This window comes from Nycticebus coucang, chromosome 4 (genome assembly GCF_027406575.1).
Source record: "Nycticebus coucang isolate mNycCou1 chromosome 4, mNycCou1.pri, whole genome shotgun sequence".
Lineage (NCBI taxonomy): Eukaryota > Metazoa > Chordata > Mammalia > Primates > Lorisidae > Nycticebus > Nycticebus coucang.
Window position 1 is genome coordinate 112761683 of NC_069783.1, and position 19003 is coordinate 112780685.

The 19003-nt window shown below is 48.0% G+C and overlaps 1 protein-coding gene across 2 annotated transcripts in view; it reads left to right on the forward strand.

The window, feature by feature from the left end:
- The window catches only part of ABCB9 (ATP binding cassette subfamily B member 9), a 59197-nt gene that overhangs the window by 25324 nt on the left and 14870 nt on the right, over window positions 1-19003 (forward strand). Inside the window, exons 10-12 of one of the 2 annotated variants that reach the window (XM_053587930.1) lie at window positions 1135-1294; window positions 5720-5856; window positions 11066-12256. In XM_053587930.1, coding sequence (XP_053443905.1) covers window positions 1135-1294; window positions 5720-5856; window positions 11066-11326 — 558 coding nt within the window. In that variant the 3' untranslated portion in view covers window positions 11327-12256. Of the gene's footprint in view, window positions 1-1134; window positions 1295-5719; window positions 5857-11065; window positions 12257-19003 lie in introns of those variants that run through there. The other variant, XR_008379504.1, reaches the window with a different exon arrangement.

A 19003-nucleotide genomic window follows, 5' to 3' on the forward strand; every position in this document is an offset into this window, starting at 1 on the left:
CCCCAAACTATGGTTTTATTGAATTTTAAAACTAAGACATGGAGTGGTCCCCTCTACCTCAGCTTTTGAATTCTACCCCAAGGAGGCACCTGTATTAACTAACAGTTTAATAAATATCTTTTCTATCCTGTTTCTCATCTTTATATAAACGTTTCAGTATATGTATATGAACATACGAAGGCACACGTGTATGTTTTTTTACCAAAGATAGAATCATGGTAGGTGTATGTATTCACTGCAGTTTGATCTTATGGATACACTAATTATGTAACCAATCCCCAACTTATGGACAGATGGATTGCATTTTAACCTGATTCATTAATTTATCTTTGCTGTTTACAGTGTTGAGATGGTATCTTCCATATGATAATTTTTGTAGGCTAAATTCCTGACCCTGGACTCATGGGATGACAGCCCCTTTAAATTGTTTTCTTAGAAAGGAGGGGCCAGCTAGGAGCAATGGCTCATGCCTGTAGTCCTAGCACTCTGGGAGGCTAAGGAGGGAAGATCCCTGAGCTCCGGAGTTTGAGAATAGCTTGAGCAAAAGTGAGACCCCATCTCTACTAAAAACAAACAAAAAAATGAGCTGAGGGTTGTGGTGGGCATCTGTATTACCAGCTACTTGACAGACTGAGGCAGAAGGATCACTTGAGCCCAGGAGTTTGAGGCTGCAGTAAATATGAGGATGTCACTGCACGCCAGCATGGGTGACAGAGACCCTGTCTCAAAAAAAAAAAGGAGGGGGCGATGGCCAGGCAGGTGTGTGGTCCCCGCGTCCTGACACAGGTAGACCACAAAGCTGGAGTCTACATTCTCTTATTCACTCTTTTTTTTTCCCCAAGAGAGGGACAGGCTACACGCTTTCTCTGGGAGGTCAGGGAACTTGATTTCACCCAGAACAGCAAGCTTAGAGGACCCCAGTTTGTTAGGGGAAGCCAAGGGCTTGTGGGTGCTGGCGGGACTCCACTGTGGAGAAAGAAGGGCAACAGCTGGTCCAGCAGCCGGGGCCCTGATTAGGTTACAGACCTGAAAGTGCCGGCAGCAGCGTGGCCCGGCTAGGACTGATGAGGCTACTGGTGACAGCTGGAGAGACGCCTTCCTGGCCTCTCATACCCCATCTGTCCTCCCCCACAGATCTCACTGGTCAGCCAGGAGCCTGTGCTGTTTGCCCGCTCCATCTCGGACAACATCTCCTATGGCCTGCCAGCCGTGCCCTTCGAGAGAGTGGTGGAAGCGGCACAGAAGGCCAATGCCCACGGCTTCATCATGGAGCTGCAGGATGGCTACAGCACAGGTATGGGGCCCCCTTCCACACCCCCCATGCCATCTGCTCTTCAGTATTTCATTTTTCTTTCATCGACATGAAATTCACGTAACAGAAATGTAACCCTATTAACTGAACAATTCAGTGGCCTTCAGTACATCCCCAGAGCTATACGGCCACCACCTCTATCTAGTTTCACATTATTATTTTTAAATGATATATATTTATTACGTTAATTATTAGAACTACTTAAGCTTATATTAATAAACAACGCTCTTCCCCTAAGAGGCCTAAGGTGATCTGTGAAAATGGTTTGCTATTCACTTGACCCAGAAAACCCACAAAGTCATGCAAGTCAAGAGGTTCAAATCTTCATGTTCACTTCAAGAACACATGTGAAATAGCCCAGGCCATCAAGGGTATGCATATACAAAAAGCTATCAAGTATCTGAAAGATGGGACTTTATTTTGTTTTTTTGAGACAGAGCCTCAAGCTGTAGCCCTGGGTAGAGTGCTGTGGCATCAGCTCACAGCAACCTCCAACTCCTGGGCTCAAGCGATTATCTTGCCCCAGCCTCCCAAGTAGCTGGGATGACAGGTGCCCGCCATAACGCCCAGCTAGTTTTTGATTGCAGCCGTCATTGTTGTTTGGCAGGCCTGGGCTGGATTCGAATCCACCAGCTCAAGTGTTTGTGGCTGGTGCCTTAGCCGCTTGAGCCATAGGCACCGAGCCAGGACTTTATTTTGTTTTAGGTTTTTTTTTGAGACCCGTTCACTTTGTCACCCTTAGTAGAGTGCTATGGCGTCATAGCTCACAGCAGCTTCAAACTCATGGGCCCAAGCAATTCTTTTGCCTCAGCCTCCCAAGTGGCTGGGACTACAGGTGTCTGCCACAACGTCCAGCTATTTTTTTAGAGACGAGATCTCACTTTTGCTCAGGATGGTGTTGAACTTGTGAGCTCAGGCAATCTGCCTGGTTAGACCTCCCAGAGTGCTAGGATTACAGGCATGAGCCACCTTGCTCAGCCTGAAAGATGTCACTTTAAAAAAACAGTGTATACCATTCTAGCATTACCTGGAGTTGGTAGGTGTGCCCAGGTCAAACTGGGGCTGAACACAGGGTCGGTGGCCCAAAAAGCATGCTGAATTTTTGCTGCATGTGCTTAAAAATGCAGAGAGGATTTAGATGTAGATTCTCTGGTCATTGAGCACATCCAGGTGGACAAAGAGCTTGTGGTCACATTAACCCATCCGTGAGCTCCCCCTGCCATATTGAGATGACCCGTACTGACAAGGAACAAATTGTTCCAAAACCAGAAGAGGAGTTAGCACAGAAGAAAAAGCTCAGAAGGGGCGGCGCCTATGGCTCAGTGAGAAGGGCGCCGGCCCCATATGCCGAGGGTGGCGGGTTCAAACCCAGCCCCGGCCAAACTGTGTCCAAAAAATAGCCAGGTGTTGTGGCAGGCGCCTGTGGTCCCAGCTGCTTGGGAGGCTGAGGCAAGAGAATCGCGTAAGCCCAAGAGTTAGAGGTTGCTGTGAGCCCTGTGACGTCAGGGCACTCTACCCGAGGGTGGTACAGTGAGACTCTGTCTCTAAAAAAAAAAGAAAAAGCTCAGAAGAAGAGCTCAGATATCCCAGAAGAAACTGAAGGAACAAAAACTTATGTCATGGGAATAGATGCAACATAAAATAAATGCAAATAACAAACAGCAAAGAAAAAAAGAAATAATTTGTTAAATTAAATAATATATTAATTTATATTTTATGCATATTTAGTATTTTTTATTTTTATTTAATATGACAAGTAAAAATTGTTCATATTTAACAGTGTACAGCATGTTTTTTTTTTTTTTTTTTTTTTTTTGTGGTTTTTTGGCCGGGGCTGGGTTTGAACCCGCCACCTCTGGCATATGGGACCGGCGCCCTACTCCTTGAGCCACAGGCGCCACCCTGTACAGCATGTTTTAAAATAAGTATACAGAGGGTACCAAAAAAAGGTATACACATTTTTTTTTTTTTTTGAGACAGAGTCTCACTTTGTTGCCCTTGGTAGAGTGCTGTGCCATCATAGCTCATAGCAACCTCAAACTCTTGGACTTAAGCGATTCTCTTGCCTCAGCCTCCCAAAGAGCTGGGACTACAGGCGCCCACCACAACACCCAGCTATTTTTTGGTTGTAATTGTCATTGTTATTTGGTAAGCCCAGGCTGGATTCGAACCCTCCAGCTCTGGTGTATGTGGCTGGCACCCTAGCCGCTGAGCTATAGGCACTGAGGCAAAAGTTGTACACATTTTAAGAAATATTATCTATGTATTACTTTTTGAAGTTGAATTAAGGTGCTATTACTGGTCAAGTGCACCTAGATGTGTTATGCACATCCATTTTACCTGCAATTCATACACTTTTGGGGAATGATTGATTTTATTTCCAACAAGATTACTTAAAATGTGTATATATTTTTTAGCATCCCTGGTACATTGTGGAATGGCTAAATTGAGCCAATTAATATATTCATAACCTCATATACTTATCTTTTTTTGTAGAGAGAACATTTAAAAACTCTCAGCAATTTTCCAGTATACAGGGCTGGGTGCGGTGGCTCATGCCTGTAATCCTAGCACTCTGAAAGGCTGAGGCAGGTGGATCACTTGAGTTCAGAAGTTCAAGACCAGCCTGAGCAAGAGCGAGACCTTGTCTCTACTAAAAACAGAAAAATTAGCCAGGCATTGTAGCAGGAGCCTGTAGTCCCAGCTACTCGGGAGGCTGAGGCAAGAGGATCACTCGAGCCCAAGAGTTTGAGGTTGCTGTGAGCTGTGATGCCACAGCACTCTACCCAGGGTGACTTAATGAGACTTTGTCTCAAAAAAAAAAAAATTCCAACATACAGCACATTATTAACTATAGTCCCTGTATTATGCTAACAGATCCCCTAAACTCATTCCTCTTGTTTAACTGAAACTTTGTGTCCTTAGATCAAATCTCTGCAATCTCCCCTAATATATTTTATTAATTTAGTTCTCACATGGTTCAAATTTTTTCAAATATATTTTTAAAAATACAATGAAGGGCAGCGCCTGCGGCTCAGTGACTAGGGTGCTGGTCCCATATACCCAGGGTGGCCGGTTCGAACCCGGCCACAGCCAAACAGCAACAAAAAGTAGCCAGGCGTTGTGGCGGGCACCTGTAGTCCAAGCTACTCAGGAGACTGAGGTAAGAGAATCACCTAAGCACAAGAGCTGGAGGTTGCTGTGAACTGTGATGCCACGAACACTCTACTGAGGGCGACAAAGTGAGACTCTATCTCAAAAAATAAATAAATAAATAAATAAAAATAATAAAAAAAAAAAATACAATGAAAAATTTCATCCTTCTCTCCATGCCCAGTGTTTCATAATGCAAATAGAATATTTATTTTTATATGCTCCGACTCCACCCTTTTATAGGAAAAAAAAATCACCTTATATTCTGCACCTGGCCTTTGTTACTTAGCACTGTATCTTAGTGATCTTTCTAGATCACTGGTTCTCAACCTTCCTAATGCTGCGACCCTTTAATACAGTTCCTCATGTTGTGGTGACCCCCCAACCATAAAATTATTTTTGTTACGAAATTAATTTTGTTAGGAAGATTGAGAACCACTGTTCTAGACTGATATGTGAGAAGCTGCCTCCTTCTCCCCAGTCCCTTCTTTTTCTCCTCCTCCCTCTTTTTTTCAGTTGCATAGACTTCCAGAGTATGTGTTCTTTTACTTTTTTTTTTTTTTTTTTTTGTGGTTTTTGGCCAGGGCTGGGTTTGAACCTGCCACCTCCAGCATATGGGACTGGCGCCCAACTCCTTGAGCCACAGGCACCTCCCCAGAGTATGTGTTCTTATGAGAATTTGTTTCATAAACAATTTATTGACTCGCTTTCCTATCGATGGATATTTGAGTTAATTTGTGCTTTTTTCTTTTTTCTTTTTTTTGTAAGAACAATGCTGTGAGTCACCCACAACCTGTGCCCATGTCATTGTGCATGGGAGAAAGTCGATCTGTGGGGAAGATCCCCTGGGGTGGTCTTGCTGGCCCAAGGATTGCGTGTTTATGACTGTGATATGTGACCTGTGCACAGCACAGGGTGACAGAGCCAGGGCATAGGGGGCATAGGCTGCAAGCCCTGGGGTAGAACCATCTTTGCTTCTTCCTTTGGCCTCCCTGCACAGTGTGTTAACAAATGTTTGGTTTTCTGCTCAGTAAAACGGTTAAAATGGGTGATGCTTAATTTGCGTGCCCCTTATAAACAGGGTGGGAAGCAGCATTTCATGAACTTCAGCTGTTGGTATCTCCAGCTGGTGGCCCTTTGAAACCTTCCCTGGAAAGCACAGCTCCCAGGCAGCAGGGAAAGGCTTTTGACTCTCCTCTGGGACCTCCCGGCCTCACCCCTGCTAACGTGACCCTGTGCCTTCCCACCTTGCAGAGACAGGGGAGAAAGGTGCCCAGTTGTCAGGTGGCCAGAAGCAGCGGGTGGCCATGGCCAGGGCTTTGGTGCGGAACCCACAAGTCCTCATCTTGGACGAAGCTACCAGTGCCCTGGATGCAGAGAGCGAGTACCTGGTAAGTGACAAGAGGGTGGTGGGTGATGCTGGAGCAGGCGACAGCTCCAGGGGGCCAGGGCCCCCAGCAGAGGGTGATGAGAGGGGCTCAGAGGTGGCCCAAGAGCCTGTCCCAGGCCATCAGCTTCCTGGTGAATTCCTAGTGTGGAGGGTGGGAGCCAGGGAGGAGGCAGCCCAGGGCCCTGTCACTCTGGGCCCTACCCCTGGACTCTAGAGGGAACTAAAGCTTTGTGAGAAGAAGCAGGAGGAGACTGGACGGGACGTTCCACCTTATGGTTTATAAGCATGTGACCTTAGGCCCCCTACCTCTTTCTCTCTCTGAGTCTCATTTTCATTGGTAAAGAGGGCCTAGGAGTGTGCTGGTTGATGGCAGCTACCCCAGCCTGTGCACGGATTCATTCATCCATCCCACAGATGGTTACTGAGCTCTTCCCAGACACAGGTCACAGAGGCAGGCTGACCAAGGACCCACATCCCGGTGACGTTTTGTCCCGGTGGAGAGAATAATAAATAAGGAAACTAGCATGAGTTCAACCACAGCACCAGTGCTACAAAGAAATTGAAGCATCACATGATACAGAGAAACTGGGCAGGGTCCCCACTGTTAAAGACAAACACAGCTGGACATCAGCTAAAGCCAGGAAAATAGATTTCATGTAGTGACTACTGATAGGGGCTGGGAGCATGCTGTGCTCTGTTCAGATTTGTGGGTGCTCAGTGTGCAGGCCAGGAGGCCACCTGTGTTTAGCTGGTGCTTTTGAAAGTTAGGAGTCTGGCTCGGTGCCTGTTGCTCAAGCTGCTAAGGCACTAGCCACATACACCTGAGCTGGTGGGATTGAATCCAGCCTGGGCCCTCCAAACAACAATGACAGGTGCAACCAAAAAATAGCCAGGCGTTGTGGTGGGCTGCGGTAGTCCCAGCTACTTGGGAGGCGGGGGCAGGAGAATCGCTTGAGCCCAGGAATTGGAGGTTGCTGTGAGCCGTGATGCCACAGCACTCTACCCAGGGCGACAGCTTGAGGTTCTGTCTCAACAACAAAAAAAAAAAAAATAGAAGTCGGTCCTAACTTTCACAGGGTGGGAGCTGTCCTAACTTTCTCCCTAACAGACACGGGGAGACAGGGGCCCTCTCTTTCCTGAGGACTCCATTTCAAGGGTATGGATTTCAGGTCCTTAAGAGAGACACCCTGTGGCTCAGTGCCTGTAGCTCAAGCGGCTAAGGCGCCAGCCACATACACTAGAGCTCGCAGGTTCAAATCCAGCCCAGGCCTGCCAAACGACGACAACTACAGCCAAAAAATAGGCGGGCATTGTGGCTGGCAACTGTAGTCCCAGCACTTGGGAGGCGGAGGCAAGAAAATTGCTTAAGTCTGGGAGTTGGAGGTTGCTATGAGCTGTGATGCCACAGCACTTTATCCAGGGTGCCGGCTTGAGGCTCTGTCTCAAAAAAAAAAAAAGAGACACCCTGAGCTGCAGGGAACATGTAGACATCTCACAAGGACTCCTGGTTGTAAACTCTTTTTTAGGAAATGCTCCAAGAAAGGGAGCTCGTGCCTATCAGCAGGTGGGACAAATAGCCAGTCCTTGTGGCCACACTGCCCTTTCTCAGGCTCTTTAGTGGGGGCTGGGGCCCTCCTAGAGATACAGCTGTGCACTGATAGGAGCCTTGCTAGGTTTAAGTCTTGTGCTGAGAGTTCTGTTGTGCTCACTGTTAGAACCATCTGGTCATCCAAGGTCACCCAGATTAACCAAGGTCATCAGGTGACCTTTTGGGCTGAGACTCAAAAGGAGCCAAGGCCAGGCACAGTGGCCCAGGCCTATGATCCCAGCACTCTGGGAGGCCAAGGCAGGTGGATAACTTGAGCTCGAGAATTCAAGATCAGTGAACAAGAATGAGACTCTGTCTCTACTAAAAATAGAAAAAATTAGCTTACGCCTGTAGCTCAGTGAGTAGGGCACCAGCCACATACACCGAGGCTGGTGGGTTTGAGTCTGGCCTACACCTGCTAAACAACAATGACAACTGGCTTGGAGTCTGTAGCTCAAGCAGCTAAGGCACCAGCCGTGTACACCAGAGCTGGCAAGTTCGAATCCATTCTAGGCCTGCCAAACAACAATGACAACTACAACCAAAAAATAGCCAGGCGTTGTGGCGGGCGTCTGTAGTCCCAGCTACTTGGGAGGCAGAGGCAGGAAAATGGCTTGAGCTCAGGAGTTGGAGGTTGCTGTGAGCTGTGATGCCATGGCACTCTACCTAGGGTGACAGCTTGAGGCTTTGTCTCAAAAAAAAAAAAAAAAAATGACAACTATAACCAAAAAATAGCTGGGTGTTGTGGTGGGCACCTGTAGTTCTAGCTACTTAGGAGGCTGAGGCAAGAGAATCGCTTAAGCCAGTGGTTCTCAACCTTCCTAATGCCACAATGTATTTTCATTGTTAAAAAGGGGTCTCGACCCCCAGGTTGAGAACTGCTGGCTGGCCCAAGAGTTTGAGGTTGCTGTGAGCTGTGCCACCACATCACTCTACCGAGGGCAAAATAGTGAGACTCTGTCTCAAATAAATAAATAAATAAAAATAACCGGGCATTGTGGCAGGCACCTATAGTCCCAGCTACTTGGGAGGCTGAGGCAAGACAATTGCTTGAGCCCAAGAGTTTGAGGTTGCTGTGAACTGTGACACCATGGCACTCTACCAAGGGTGACAAAGTAAGACTCTGTCTCAATAAAAAAAAAAAAAAAAAATAGGGGCGGCACCTGTGACTCAAGTCAGTAAGGCGCCGGCCCCATATACCAAGGGTGGCGGGTTCAAACCCAGCCCCGGCTGAACTGCAACCAAAAAATAGCTGGGCGTTGTGGCGGGCGCCTGTAGTCCCAGCTACTCAGGAGGCTGAGGCAAGAGAATCGCTTAAGCCTAGGAGTTGGAGGTTGCTGTGAGCTGTGTGATGCCACGGCACTCTACCGAGGGCCATGAAGTGAGACTCTGTCTCTACAAAAAAAAAAAAAAAAAAAATAGGCTCCGCGCCTATGGCTCAAGCAGCTAAGGCATCAGCCACATATAGCTGAATTGGCGGGTTCGAATCCAGCCCGGGCCCACCAAAGAGCAATGACAACTACAACCAAAACAACCAAAAAATAGCCAGGCATTGTGGCGGGCACCTGTAGTCCCAGGTACTTGGGAGGTGGAGGCAGGAGAATCGCGTGAGTCGGGCGGTGCCTGTGGCTCAATGAGCAGGGCGCCGGCCCCATATGCCGAGGGTGGCGGGTTCAAACCCAGCCCCGGCCAAACTGCAACAAAAAAATAGCTGGGCGTTGTGGCGGGCGCCTGTAGTCCCAGCTGCTTGGGAGGCTGAGGCAAGAGAATCGCGGAAGCCCAAGAGTTAGAGGTTGCTGTGAGCCATGTGACGCCACGGCACTCTACCAAGGGCGGTACAGTGAGACTCTGTCTCTACAAAAAAAAAAAAAAAAAAGAGAGAGAATCGCGTGAGCCCAGGAATTGGAGGTCGCAATTGTCTTGCCTCAGCCTCTGAAGTAGCTGGGACTACAGGTGCCTACCACAGCACTCTACCCAGGGCAACAGCTTGAGGTTCTGTCTCAAAAAATAAATAAATAAATGGAATAGAAAAAATTATACAGGCATAGCAACAGGCACCTGTAGTAGTGCTCCTCAGCCAAGAGGCTGAGGCAGGAGGATGGCTTGAACCCAGGAGTTTGAGGTTGCCAGCACTCTAGCCCAAGACAACAGACTGAGACTCTGTCTTAGAAATATAAAAGCCAGCTGTGGGATGTTCTGGAGATAAGAGCATCCTGGGAAGGTGGGTCAGTGGGTACAAAGGCCTAGAACAGGGAATTAACTTGGCAAGTTCAAAGCCAAGCAGAAAGGTTAGAGTGAGGTGGGGCATAGTGGCTCACACCTGCAATCCCAGCACTCTGAAGGCCAAGCCAGGAGGATCGCTTGAGGCCAACCCGGGCAACACATCTCAAGACACCATCTCTACAAAACTTAAAGAAATAAAAAGTGTGACTGGTGGGTGGAGGCTAAAGAGAGAAAGGTAAGGACATAGTCAAAGGGAGATAAACTCCACAGGCCCGAGGAAGGAGTTTGGTTTTTTGTAAAAATTAAGACTTTATGGGTGGCACCTGTGGCTCAAGGAGTAGGGCGCCGGTCCCATATGCCAGAGGTGGCGGGTTCAAACCCAGCCCTGGCCAAAAATCACAAAAAAAAGAAAAAATTAAGACTTTTTTGGATACTATCACAATGTCACACAGAATAGTTACACTGTCCTAAAAGTTCCCTAGGAGTTTAGATTTTATCCTAAGTGAGATAAGAAGCTCTTGGACCATTTGGAGCAGGAATTTAACAAGAACTGATTACAAAATTTTAAATCCATGGCTTGGCACCTATAGCTCAGCGGGTAAGGCAAACCAGCCACATACACCGGAGCTGGTGGGTTCGAATCCAGCCCGGGCCTGCCAAACAACAATGACAACAACCACAAAAATAGCTGGGCGTTGTGGTGGGCACCCATAGTCCCAGCTACTTGGGAGGCTGAGGCAAGAGAATCATTTAAGCCCAAGAGTTTGAGGTTGCTGTGAGCTGTGACTCTTCCGAGGGCGATATAGTGAGACTCTGTCTCAAAAACAAATAAATTAAAAAATTTAAATCTGTGTGGGGAATGGATAAGGGGCAGAATTCAGGAAAGCTGGAGGCACCAGGTGAGAAGTTACAAGGGAAAAACAGAAGGGAGGAGACACAAACTACTGGACTTGCTAATGAAGTGGATTTGGGTAGGAAGACAAAGGTGAGCAATTGAGGGATTTGTTGGCCTGAACTTTGAGGCTGATGGTGACATGGACACCATTAAGCAAGACAGTTTAGAGAAGGAGCCAGGTGAGAGGACCAAATTAGGGCTGATCTCCCCTTTGACGTGCACCTCTCTCCTGTGAGGCCTTGAGCTCTGTCTCCCTTAAAACACACACACACCCACACTCAAACAAAAGAGGGACTTTACTTAACGCAAACAGTGTAACCTAATTCTCTGTACCCTCAATGAATCCCAAACAACAACAGAAAACCCCAGGGAGCAGGTCCATTCCAGCCCTGTCTCAGGGAGGTCAAGCATTAGCTAGCTTATAGGTGGCAGCACTGAGTGGGATTGTGGGTGGCCACGGCCATGCCATGTGTCGCAAGCCACCCCGCCCCACTGTCCCTCCAGATCCAGCAGGCCATCTACGGCAACCTGCAGAAGCACACAGTGCTCATCATCGCGCACCGGCTGAGCACCGTGGAGCGGGCGCACCTCATCGTGGTGCTGGACAAGGGCCGCGTGGTGCAGCAGGGCACCCACCAGCAGCTGCTGGCACAGGGCGGCCTCTACGCCAAGCTGGTGCAGCGGCAGATGCTGGGACTCGAGCCCACCTCAGACCACACGGCCAGCAACCAGGAGACACCAGACAACAGCAGTGACAAGGCCTGACTAACAGCCCCTGCTTCCCGCGGTGGGGCAGAGGCCCTGGTGGCCCATCTGGCAGATGTGCCCGTGGGGGTCCCTGACAGCCCCCGGCTGCCCTCTGAGTCCAGGCTCACAGCACTGGAGGGCAACCTGCCATGTCCCACAGATCACCGCTTCCTGCATTTTGTCCCTGGTTCCCTCCCTGTGCCCCAGGGCCCACCTGCCCCACAGTGCCACAGGCCCCTCCACTGACCTCCCCAGGCTCGTACACAAAGGTAGAGCTACATTTTTAAATTTAAACCTGACCAGGTTTTTTACTGCTTGGTTTAATGCACCCCAGTCAACTCCTAGATTTCAAAAATCACTTTTCTAATTGGGAGTAATAGTGGGCAAAGCCACCAAAATGTTCTAGAAATTTCTGACCCAGGACCAAATGGCCCTTCCTAATGTCCTGGGGAATGTCAGGAAAGAACTAGGCCTCTACCTTTGCCTCTCCAGAAAAGGGGCTTCCCTGTCCCAGAGACACAAGGGACGGGACTTCCCATCTCTCCCTCTTCCCAGCTCCCTAAGTTGGGCCAAGGGGGTGGGGGGAAGAGTGGACAGCATCTGTCTGCCTCCCCCCCACTGCCCTGCCGATCTAAGCCAGTGTCACTGTGAACCACTGCGCACCTCAACTGGGGGAGTGAGGGGCTGGTGGGGCCTCAGGGGTGTCGACAGCCTTGTACCCAGCGCTTTAGCCCTTTGGCCCTGCCTGACACCCCTGCCCCCCCCCACACTGGCTGGCAGCCTGTCTCCCCAACGCCCACCCCTGCCGCACTGCTGTCTTGGAGGCCCTCTGGACGTTTGTGAGTTGCACTCTCTTCCCTGTTCGGTGGAAGCCCAGGGTCTGGCTTTGCCAGGGATTGTGAAATGTTGGGAGAACCCGGTCAATAAAGTGTACTACCTCTGGCCTCTGACCTCTCCTTGGGCCATCTGCCCCATCGCCTGGTTAGGTTTTTCCACCAGACCTCACTGTCCTCCAGGCCCTGCCTGGTGGAACTGCAGAGACTGGGTAGTTAGTCTCAGGCCTCCCCCAGGGTCTGGAAGCACCTGTCTGTGCTCCTCAAAGATGTTCCTGTCTGTTGTCTCCGTGGGGCTTGTGCAGGGTGATAGAGGCCTGTCCCTTCTAAATCCCAGGAGCTTCTCTGCCTCCCAGGATCGCTGAGGCCCAATATGTGCCACCTGTTCTTTTCCATCAGGGTCTGGCTACTCCTCACCCACTCCAGCCCACAGAGCAGGGAAATATTACCCAGAGGAACAGAGCAATTAGCGAGGTTTAGACCTAGACATCAGAGATCCCTGTGGTGGTTACTCTTGCTGAATTGCGGTAACATCTAGGGACTTGGGAAGAGGGGATTTTTACCAACTAATAAAAAGTAATACTGCAATGTGTCAACCATGGGGACAGTCACGCTGCATGTACCAGCTCAGTGACAGCCATGTACACATTTTCCTGCCAAATAAGCCAAGGCATAAAACCCAGACTGGTCATCTGTGTCTGCTTGCCCTTCGGGGCTGAGACCTGCCTTGAACATCTTATCTACCTAGAACCCTCTGGCTTCTCCTTGAAGAAGCTATTTGAAGCTTAGAACTGGGTCCTACAGGGAGAGTGTGTTCAGGCTGGGGATCCATGCGAAATCTGAGAAATACCATGAGCTTTGCATCTAGTAGCATTTAAACCTTATAACAATCCCCTAGAGCAGTGATTTTCAACCTTTTTTTATCTCACAGCACACTTGAACCTATAGTTAAACTTCCATGGTACACTTAAATTATGATGATCAAAAAGGATAATAAAAAAAAAGAATAGAGTTACTGTGCCTTGAACTTCTTTTTTTTTTTTTTTTTTTTTTTTTTGGCAGTCTTTGGCCAGGGCTGGGTTTGAACCCACCACCTCTGGCATATGGGGCTGGTACCCTACCCCTTTGAGCCACAGGTGCCACCCAAGAACTTCTTTCAAAAACAATTAATGATGTTTAAAAATTTTTGAGGCACATCAAAGATCCTCTTACGGCACACCAGTTGAAAATTACTGCCCTAGAGACCAGTTTTGTCCCCATTTTAAAGTGAATGAATCCAAAGATAGAGAAGTTGATTGGGGCTTGGCGCCTGTGGTTCAAGCGGCTAAGGCGCCAGCCACATACACCTGAGCTGGCAGGTTCGAATCCAGCCCGGCCCGCCAAACAACAATGACGGCTGCAACCAAAAAATAGCTGGGCGTTGTGGTGGGTGCCTGTAGTCCCAGCTACTTGGGAGGCGGAGGCAGGAGACTCACTTGAGCCCAGGAGTTGGAGGTTGCTGTGATCTGCGATGCCACAGCACTCTACCCAGAGGGACAGCTTGAGGCTCTGTCTCAAAATAAATAAATAAATAAATTTATGGGCGGCGCCTGTGGCTCAGCGGGTAGGGTGCCGGTCCCATATGCCGGAGGTGGCGGGTTCAAACCCAGCCCCGGCCAAAAAAAAAAAAAAAAAAAAAGAGAAGTTGATTGGATTACCCTGTATCACTTATCCAAGACCCCACAAACTGAACCCATAAAAGTAGGGATCTAAAAAGTTGTGGGGCATTATGTTATCTGGACTCTTGCTGTTTTATACTATTCTATAATAAGTTTTATTTAATTAATTTGTATATTTTTAGAGATAGGGTCATCACAACCTGGGTGGTTTAAAACAGAAATTTACTCTCTCATGGTTCTAAAGGCCAGAAATCTAAAATCAAGGTGTTGGCAGTGCCATACTCCCTCTGAAGCCTCAGGATCTTCCCTGGCCTCTTCTAGCTTCTGGCGCCTCCTGTGTTCCTTGGCTTGTGGCCACATCACTCTGATCTCCGCCTCCATCATCACATGGCTTGTCTTCTGTGTGTCTGGGTATTTTAAGTCTCCCTGTACCTTCCCTGTGCAAGGACGCTTGTCATTCAATTTAGGCCCACCTCGACAATCCAAGATGAGCTCATCTTGAGATCCTTAACTTAATCACGTCTGCAAAGATCCTTTTTCCAAATAAGGTCACTTTCCCAGGTTCAGGGATTTGCCATAGTGTATCTTTCAGGAGGCTTCTTGGCTCACTACAGAGGGGAACTTGCAGCCTTGGCTGAGGTTAACCACAGGACTTCCCATTCGGTTTTAGGGTGTAGGGAGTTAAACGCTCAGAGAATTAGGATCTTCCCCCCGATGCTTACAGAGAAGCTAGAAATTTCTATTTTAATGTGAGATCAGCTGCTTTTTATACAGGATGGTCATAAAGTTCCACTATTTGAAGTCACGCATGAACTCTATCACCACCCTGTATATTGGTTCAAATCGCCTTGATGAACCGAAACCCGAGATTGAACAAAACACATCTGTGGGTAGTCGTAAACCTGTAAGTCATTAGTTCACAGTCTGGGTGTTGGCTTCTCTCACTTAGCATCATGTTTTCAGGGTTCATCCATGTTGTGGCGTAAATTAGCAATCTGCTTCCTTTCTTTTTATTGAGACATAGTCACTTTGTCACCCTTGGTAGAGTGCCATGGTGTCATAGCTCACAGCAACCTCAAACTTTTTGGGCTCAAGCAATTCTCTTGCCTCAGCCTCCCTAGTAGCTGGGATTACAGACACCCGTCACAATGCCCAGCTATTTTTTGTTTGTTTGTTTTAGCAGGCTCAGGCCAGAGTTTGAATCTACCAGCCCCAGTGCATGTGGTCAGCTCCCTAACCACTGAGCTACAGACGCTGAGCCTCTGCTTCCTTTCTGTGGCTGAATAATATTCCACTGGATGGATAAATCACATTTTATTTATCCATCATCTATTGATGGACATTTAGGTGGTTTCCCCCTTTTGGCTATTACAGATGGCAGTGCTGACCATTCATGTTTTTGTATGGATATATGTTTTGAACTCTCTTGGGTGGATACCTAGGGGTAGAGTTGGTGGGTCATCTGATAACTCTATATTTAGCTTTTAAGGAACTGCCAGACTTTTTTTTTTTTTGTAGAGACAGAGTCTCGCTTTTTTTTTTTTTTTTTTTGTAGAGACAACTGTACCGCCCTCAGGTAGAGTGCCGTGGCGTCACACGGCTCACAGCAACCTCTAACTCTTGGGCTTACACGATTCTTTTGCCTCAGCCTCCCAAGCAGCTGGGACTACAGGCACCTGCCAGAACGCCCGGCTAAACTGCCAGACTCTTTTCCACAGTGACTTACCATTTTGTGTTCCCACCAGCAATGCATGAGGATTCCTATTTCTCCATGTCTGTGCCAACACTCGTTATTATCTGTTTTTGTTTTTAATTATCACCATCCTTGTGGACATGAAGAGTTAGTAATTTTTAAAGCTGACTCCTTTTTGGTTATATTTACCAAATATCACTGTCCTTCCTCTATCTCAGGCACTGTGCTAGGCAACCAGGGAAAAATCATTGCAATCTGGGCTTTTAGGGAAAAGTGTGGTCAGCAGGGGAAACGGATGAGGAAACAAGGATACGATAGACTAGATGGCATCGGGGCCTGTAGAGACTGGGAGCAGGCTTAGTCCTGGCCTGCAGACGCAGGGTGATAGTGGTATGGACAATTGCCCCTGCTAACATAGAGGGTTCTTGCCCTCTGCGCAAGAAGGAATTCAAGCACAGGTGCATGCGTGAGAGAAAGGAGGTCAGACACAAGATATAAGCTAAAGCAGAGAGGTTTATAGAAAGCTCACTCTTACTGAAGAGAACGGCTGGCTGATCCCAATGGAACAGTTCCACCCCAGGGTTAGAGTCTGTCCTTTTACACTAATCCCTAATCATATGCTAAACTTGGAGTTGAATATTTATGGATTTTCTGGGAAAGGAGCAGAGGGTTCCTTGTTCTGGAACCCTCCCCTTTCTCGGCTTTACAGGGTGCCAGGGCATGTGTGAACTGTCACTGTGCTGGTGGGTGTGATTTTTACAATGTTAATGAGGGTAGTTCACTTAGGGATACTGTCACTTCAACTGTGCACCTGCCCCCTTTTACCTTAGATAAAGATGTTATGGCCAAAGTGAAATAACTAAAGCGTCCCTGTTGGTTGCATTCATCTTAGCTAAGCATAACCACATTCTGTGACTTTCCTGTGCTGTTGGCCTTCTCCTGACACCTGCCCTAACTGCCCGCAGGGTGTCTGACTCCTGTCGCAGGGGTAGGAAGAAAACAGAGGCAGGCTGGCTGCACAGAAGTACGCATGTGCAGTCTGTGCAGGGGCCCTGCCCAGAGAAGGGCTGTGCTTAACTTAATGCTCTTCAGTCACTGTCTTGAAACTTAGAATAATTTTTGCACAAGAGGCTCTATGGTTTGCACTGGGCCCTGCAAGTTATGTAGCTGGAGAAAAGGTCTGAGGAGGTTTCTCCCCATGGTCTCATCCTTGGCATCAGGGGCTCTGTGCTGGTTTTTTTTTTTTTAATTAAAAAAGCATAGAGAATTCTACATCCAGCATCCCCCCCTTCCATCTCTTCAGCCTGGGCATGTCCAGCCACTTGGAGTCCCTGGCCATGGGCCATGCCCTACTCTCCCTATTCTGAGTGGGTCCCTGGAGCTGGATTAGTGTGTCAGGCAGCAGATGGGTTTTCCAAATGGCTGGTCTCAGCAGACGGACCCACAGTGTGTGGGAAGGAGGCTGTTAAACCAGTGGGAGACACAGTAAGAGCTGAAAGCTCCAGGGACAGAAGCCCAGAACCCTGCAGTGCTGCTCATCAGCTGCAGCAGTGGAGGAGACATTAGAGGGGGTGATCTGAGGCCAGGCATCCTTGCCCAGGTAGCAGGAGTGATGGGACCTCCATGCCACGTTCCCCTATTTCCTGATGGCCGTGCCAGGGACCTGACCCCACCTTCCTTTTCTCCCCAAGTTTGGCTGAGAATTCTCTTACCATTGAAAACATCCACCACTTGGAACCTTCTATTCAGCAGGACTGACTGGTACAGTTTTGCAGGTTATAATCTGCCCGAGGGTTCCTGGCTATGAGGGTGAGCCCACAGTCACACCCCTATAGACCTCAAAACTCTATACCATGGACTGGTGTGTGTACTCAAAAGTGTACATGGGGGGTGGCGCCTGTGGCTCAAGGAGTAGGGCGCTGGTCCCATATGCCAGAGGTGGCAGGTTCAAACCTAGCCCCGGCCAAAAAAAAAAAAAAAAGGTGTACATGGGCCAGAGGGGGAACATAGTAAGTGGGACCAGCTGTGAGACATTAGGGAGCAGTAGGGTCTGCCGTGTACTAGCAGCCTCTTCCTCCTTTAAAGGGGGCACCTGATGCTCAGCTCTGGCTACCTGTCACCACAGTAGATGATGGCTCCACCAAGAAAATGGATGCTAAATGGGGCTGGGTCTTCCGTTTCTCAAGGGAAGCCAGAAAACCACATCTTTTCATGCAATTTCCCAATTTTAATGGTAGGTATATAATTCACATTTTAAAAACAGGCCATCCTCGGGCGGCACCTGTGGCTCAGTGAGTAGGGGGCCGGCCCCATATACCGAGGGTGGTGGGTTCAAACCCAGCCCCGGCCAAACTGCAACAAAAAAATAGCTGGGCGTTGTGGCGGGCGCCTGTAGTCCCAGCTGCTGGGGAGGCTGAGGCAAGAGAATCACATAAGCCCAAGAGCTGGAGGTTGCTGTGAGCCGTATGATGCCACGGCACTCTACTGAGGGCAGTAAAGTGAAACTCTGTCTCTACAAAAAAAAAAAAATCAGGCCATCCTCTAGCTCTGAATTATTTCTTGTTCATCTTTGATTATTTTTCTTTTGGATACAAGTCATTCCTCCATCTAGATTGTGAATTCTTCAAAGGCAGGAGCTATGTCTTCTTTACCTTTTGGTTTCCTCCCAAGCACTGAGCACTTTGAGGTCCTCTCTTGGGGCTGATTTGCAGTCATGGAATCAGGTCATCTGGAAGACTTAGACTCAGGGACAAGGGAAGACACTGGTGAATCCATTAGTTTAGTGGTCTTCTAAGTGTTATATAAAGCTATAGAGGGTAATCATTTTCCCTGCCTTTTTTTTTTTTTTTTTTTATTGTTGGGGATTCATTGAGGGTACAATAAGCCAGGTTACATTGATTGCAATTGTTAGGCAAAGTCCCTCTTTTCCCTGCCTTTTTAACAATTATATATATTTTCTCATTGAGGTATACCTAACATATAATAACATGTGCAGTTCTTAGGTATTCGGGTAGATGAGTTTTGACTATTGTATACATCTGTATAACCACTATGTCAGACAAAATATTAGATAGCTCTATCTTTCCAGAAAGTTCTGGAACCTTTTCTTTTAATGGAATCTTATGGGAAAAGACAATATGGAAAATGATGCAAAGGAAATTGTTCCTGTCATTAGAGGCACCTCCACTTCAATACCAAGTATACACACAAAAAAGCTAAACAAAAGAATATTAAAGTACTCTGAGTGGCTGCGGCAGGTGGATCCCTTGAGCTCAGGAGTTCGAGACCAGCTTGAGCAAGAGCAAGACTTCCTCTCTACTAAAATAGTAAAACTACCTGTAGTCCCAGCTACCTGGGAGGCTGAGGCAAGAGAATTGCCTAAGCTCAAGAGCTGGAGGTTGCTGTGAGCTGTAACGCTATTGTACTCTACCAAGGGCAACAAAGTGAGACTCTGGCTCTTAAAAAAAAATAAATAAATAAAATGAAATAGAAAACTAGCTGGGTGGGCCTT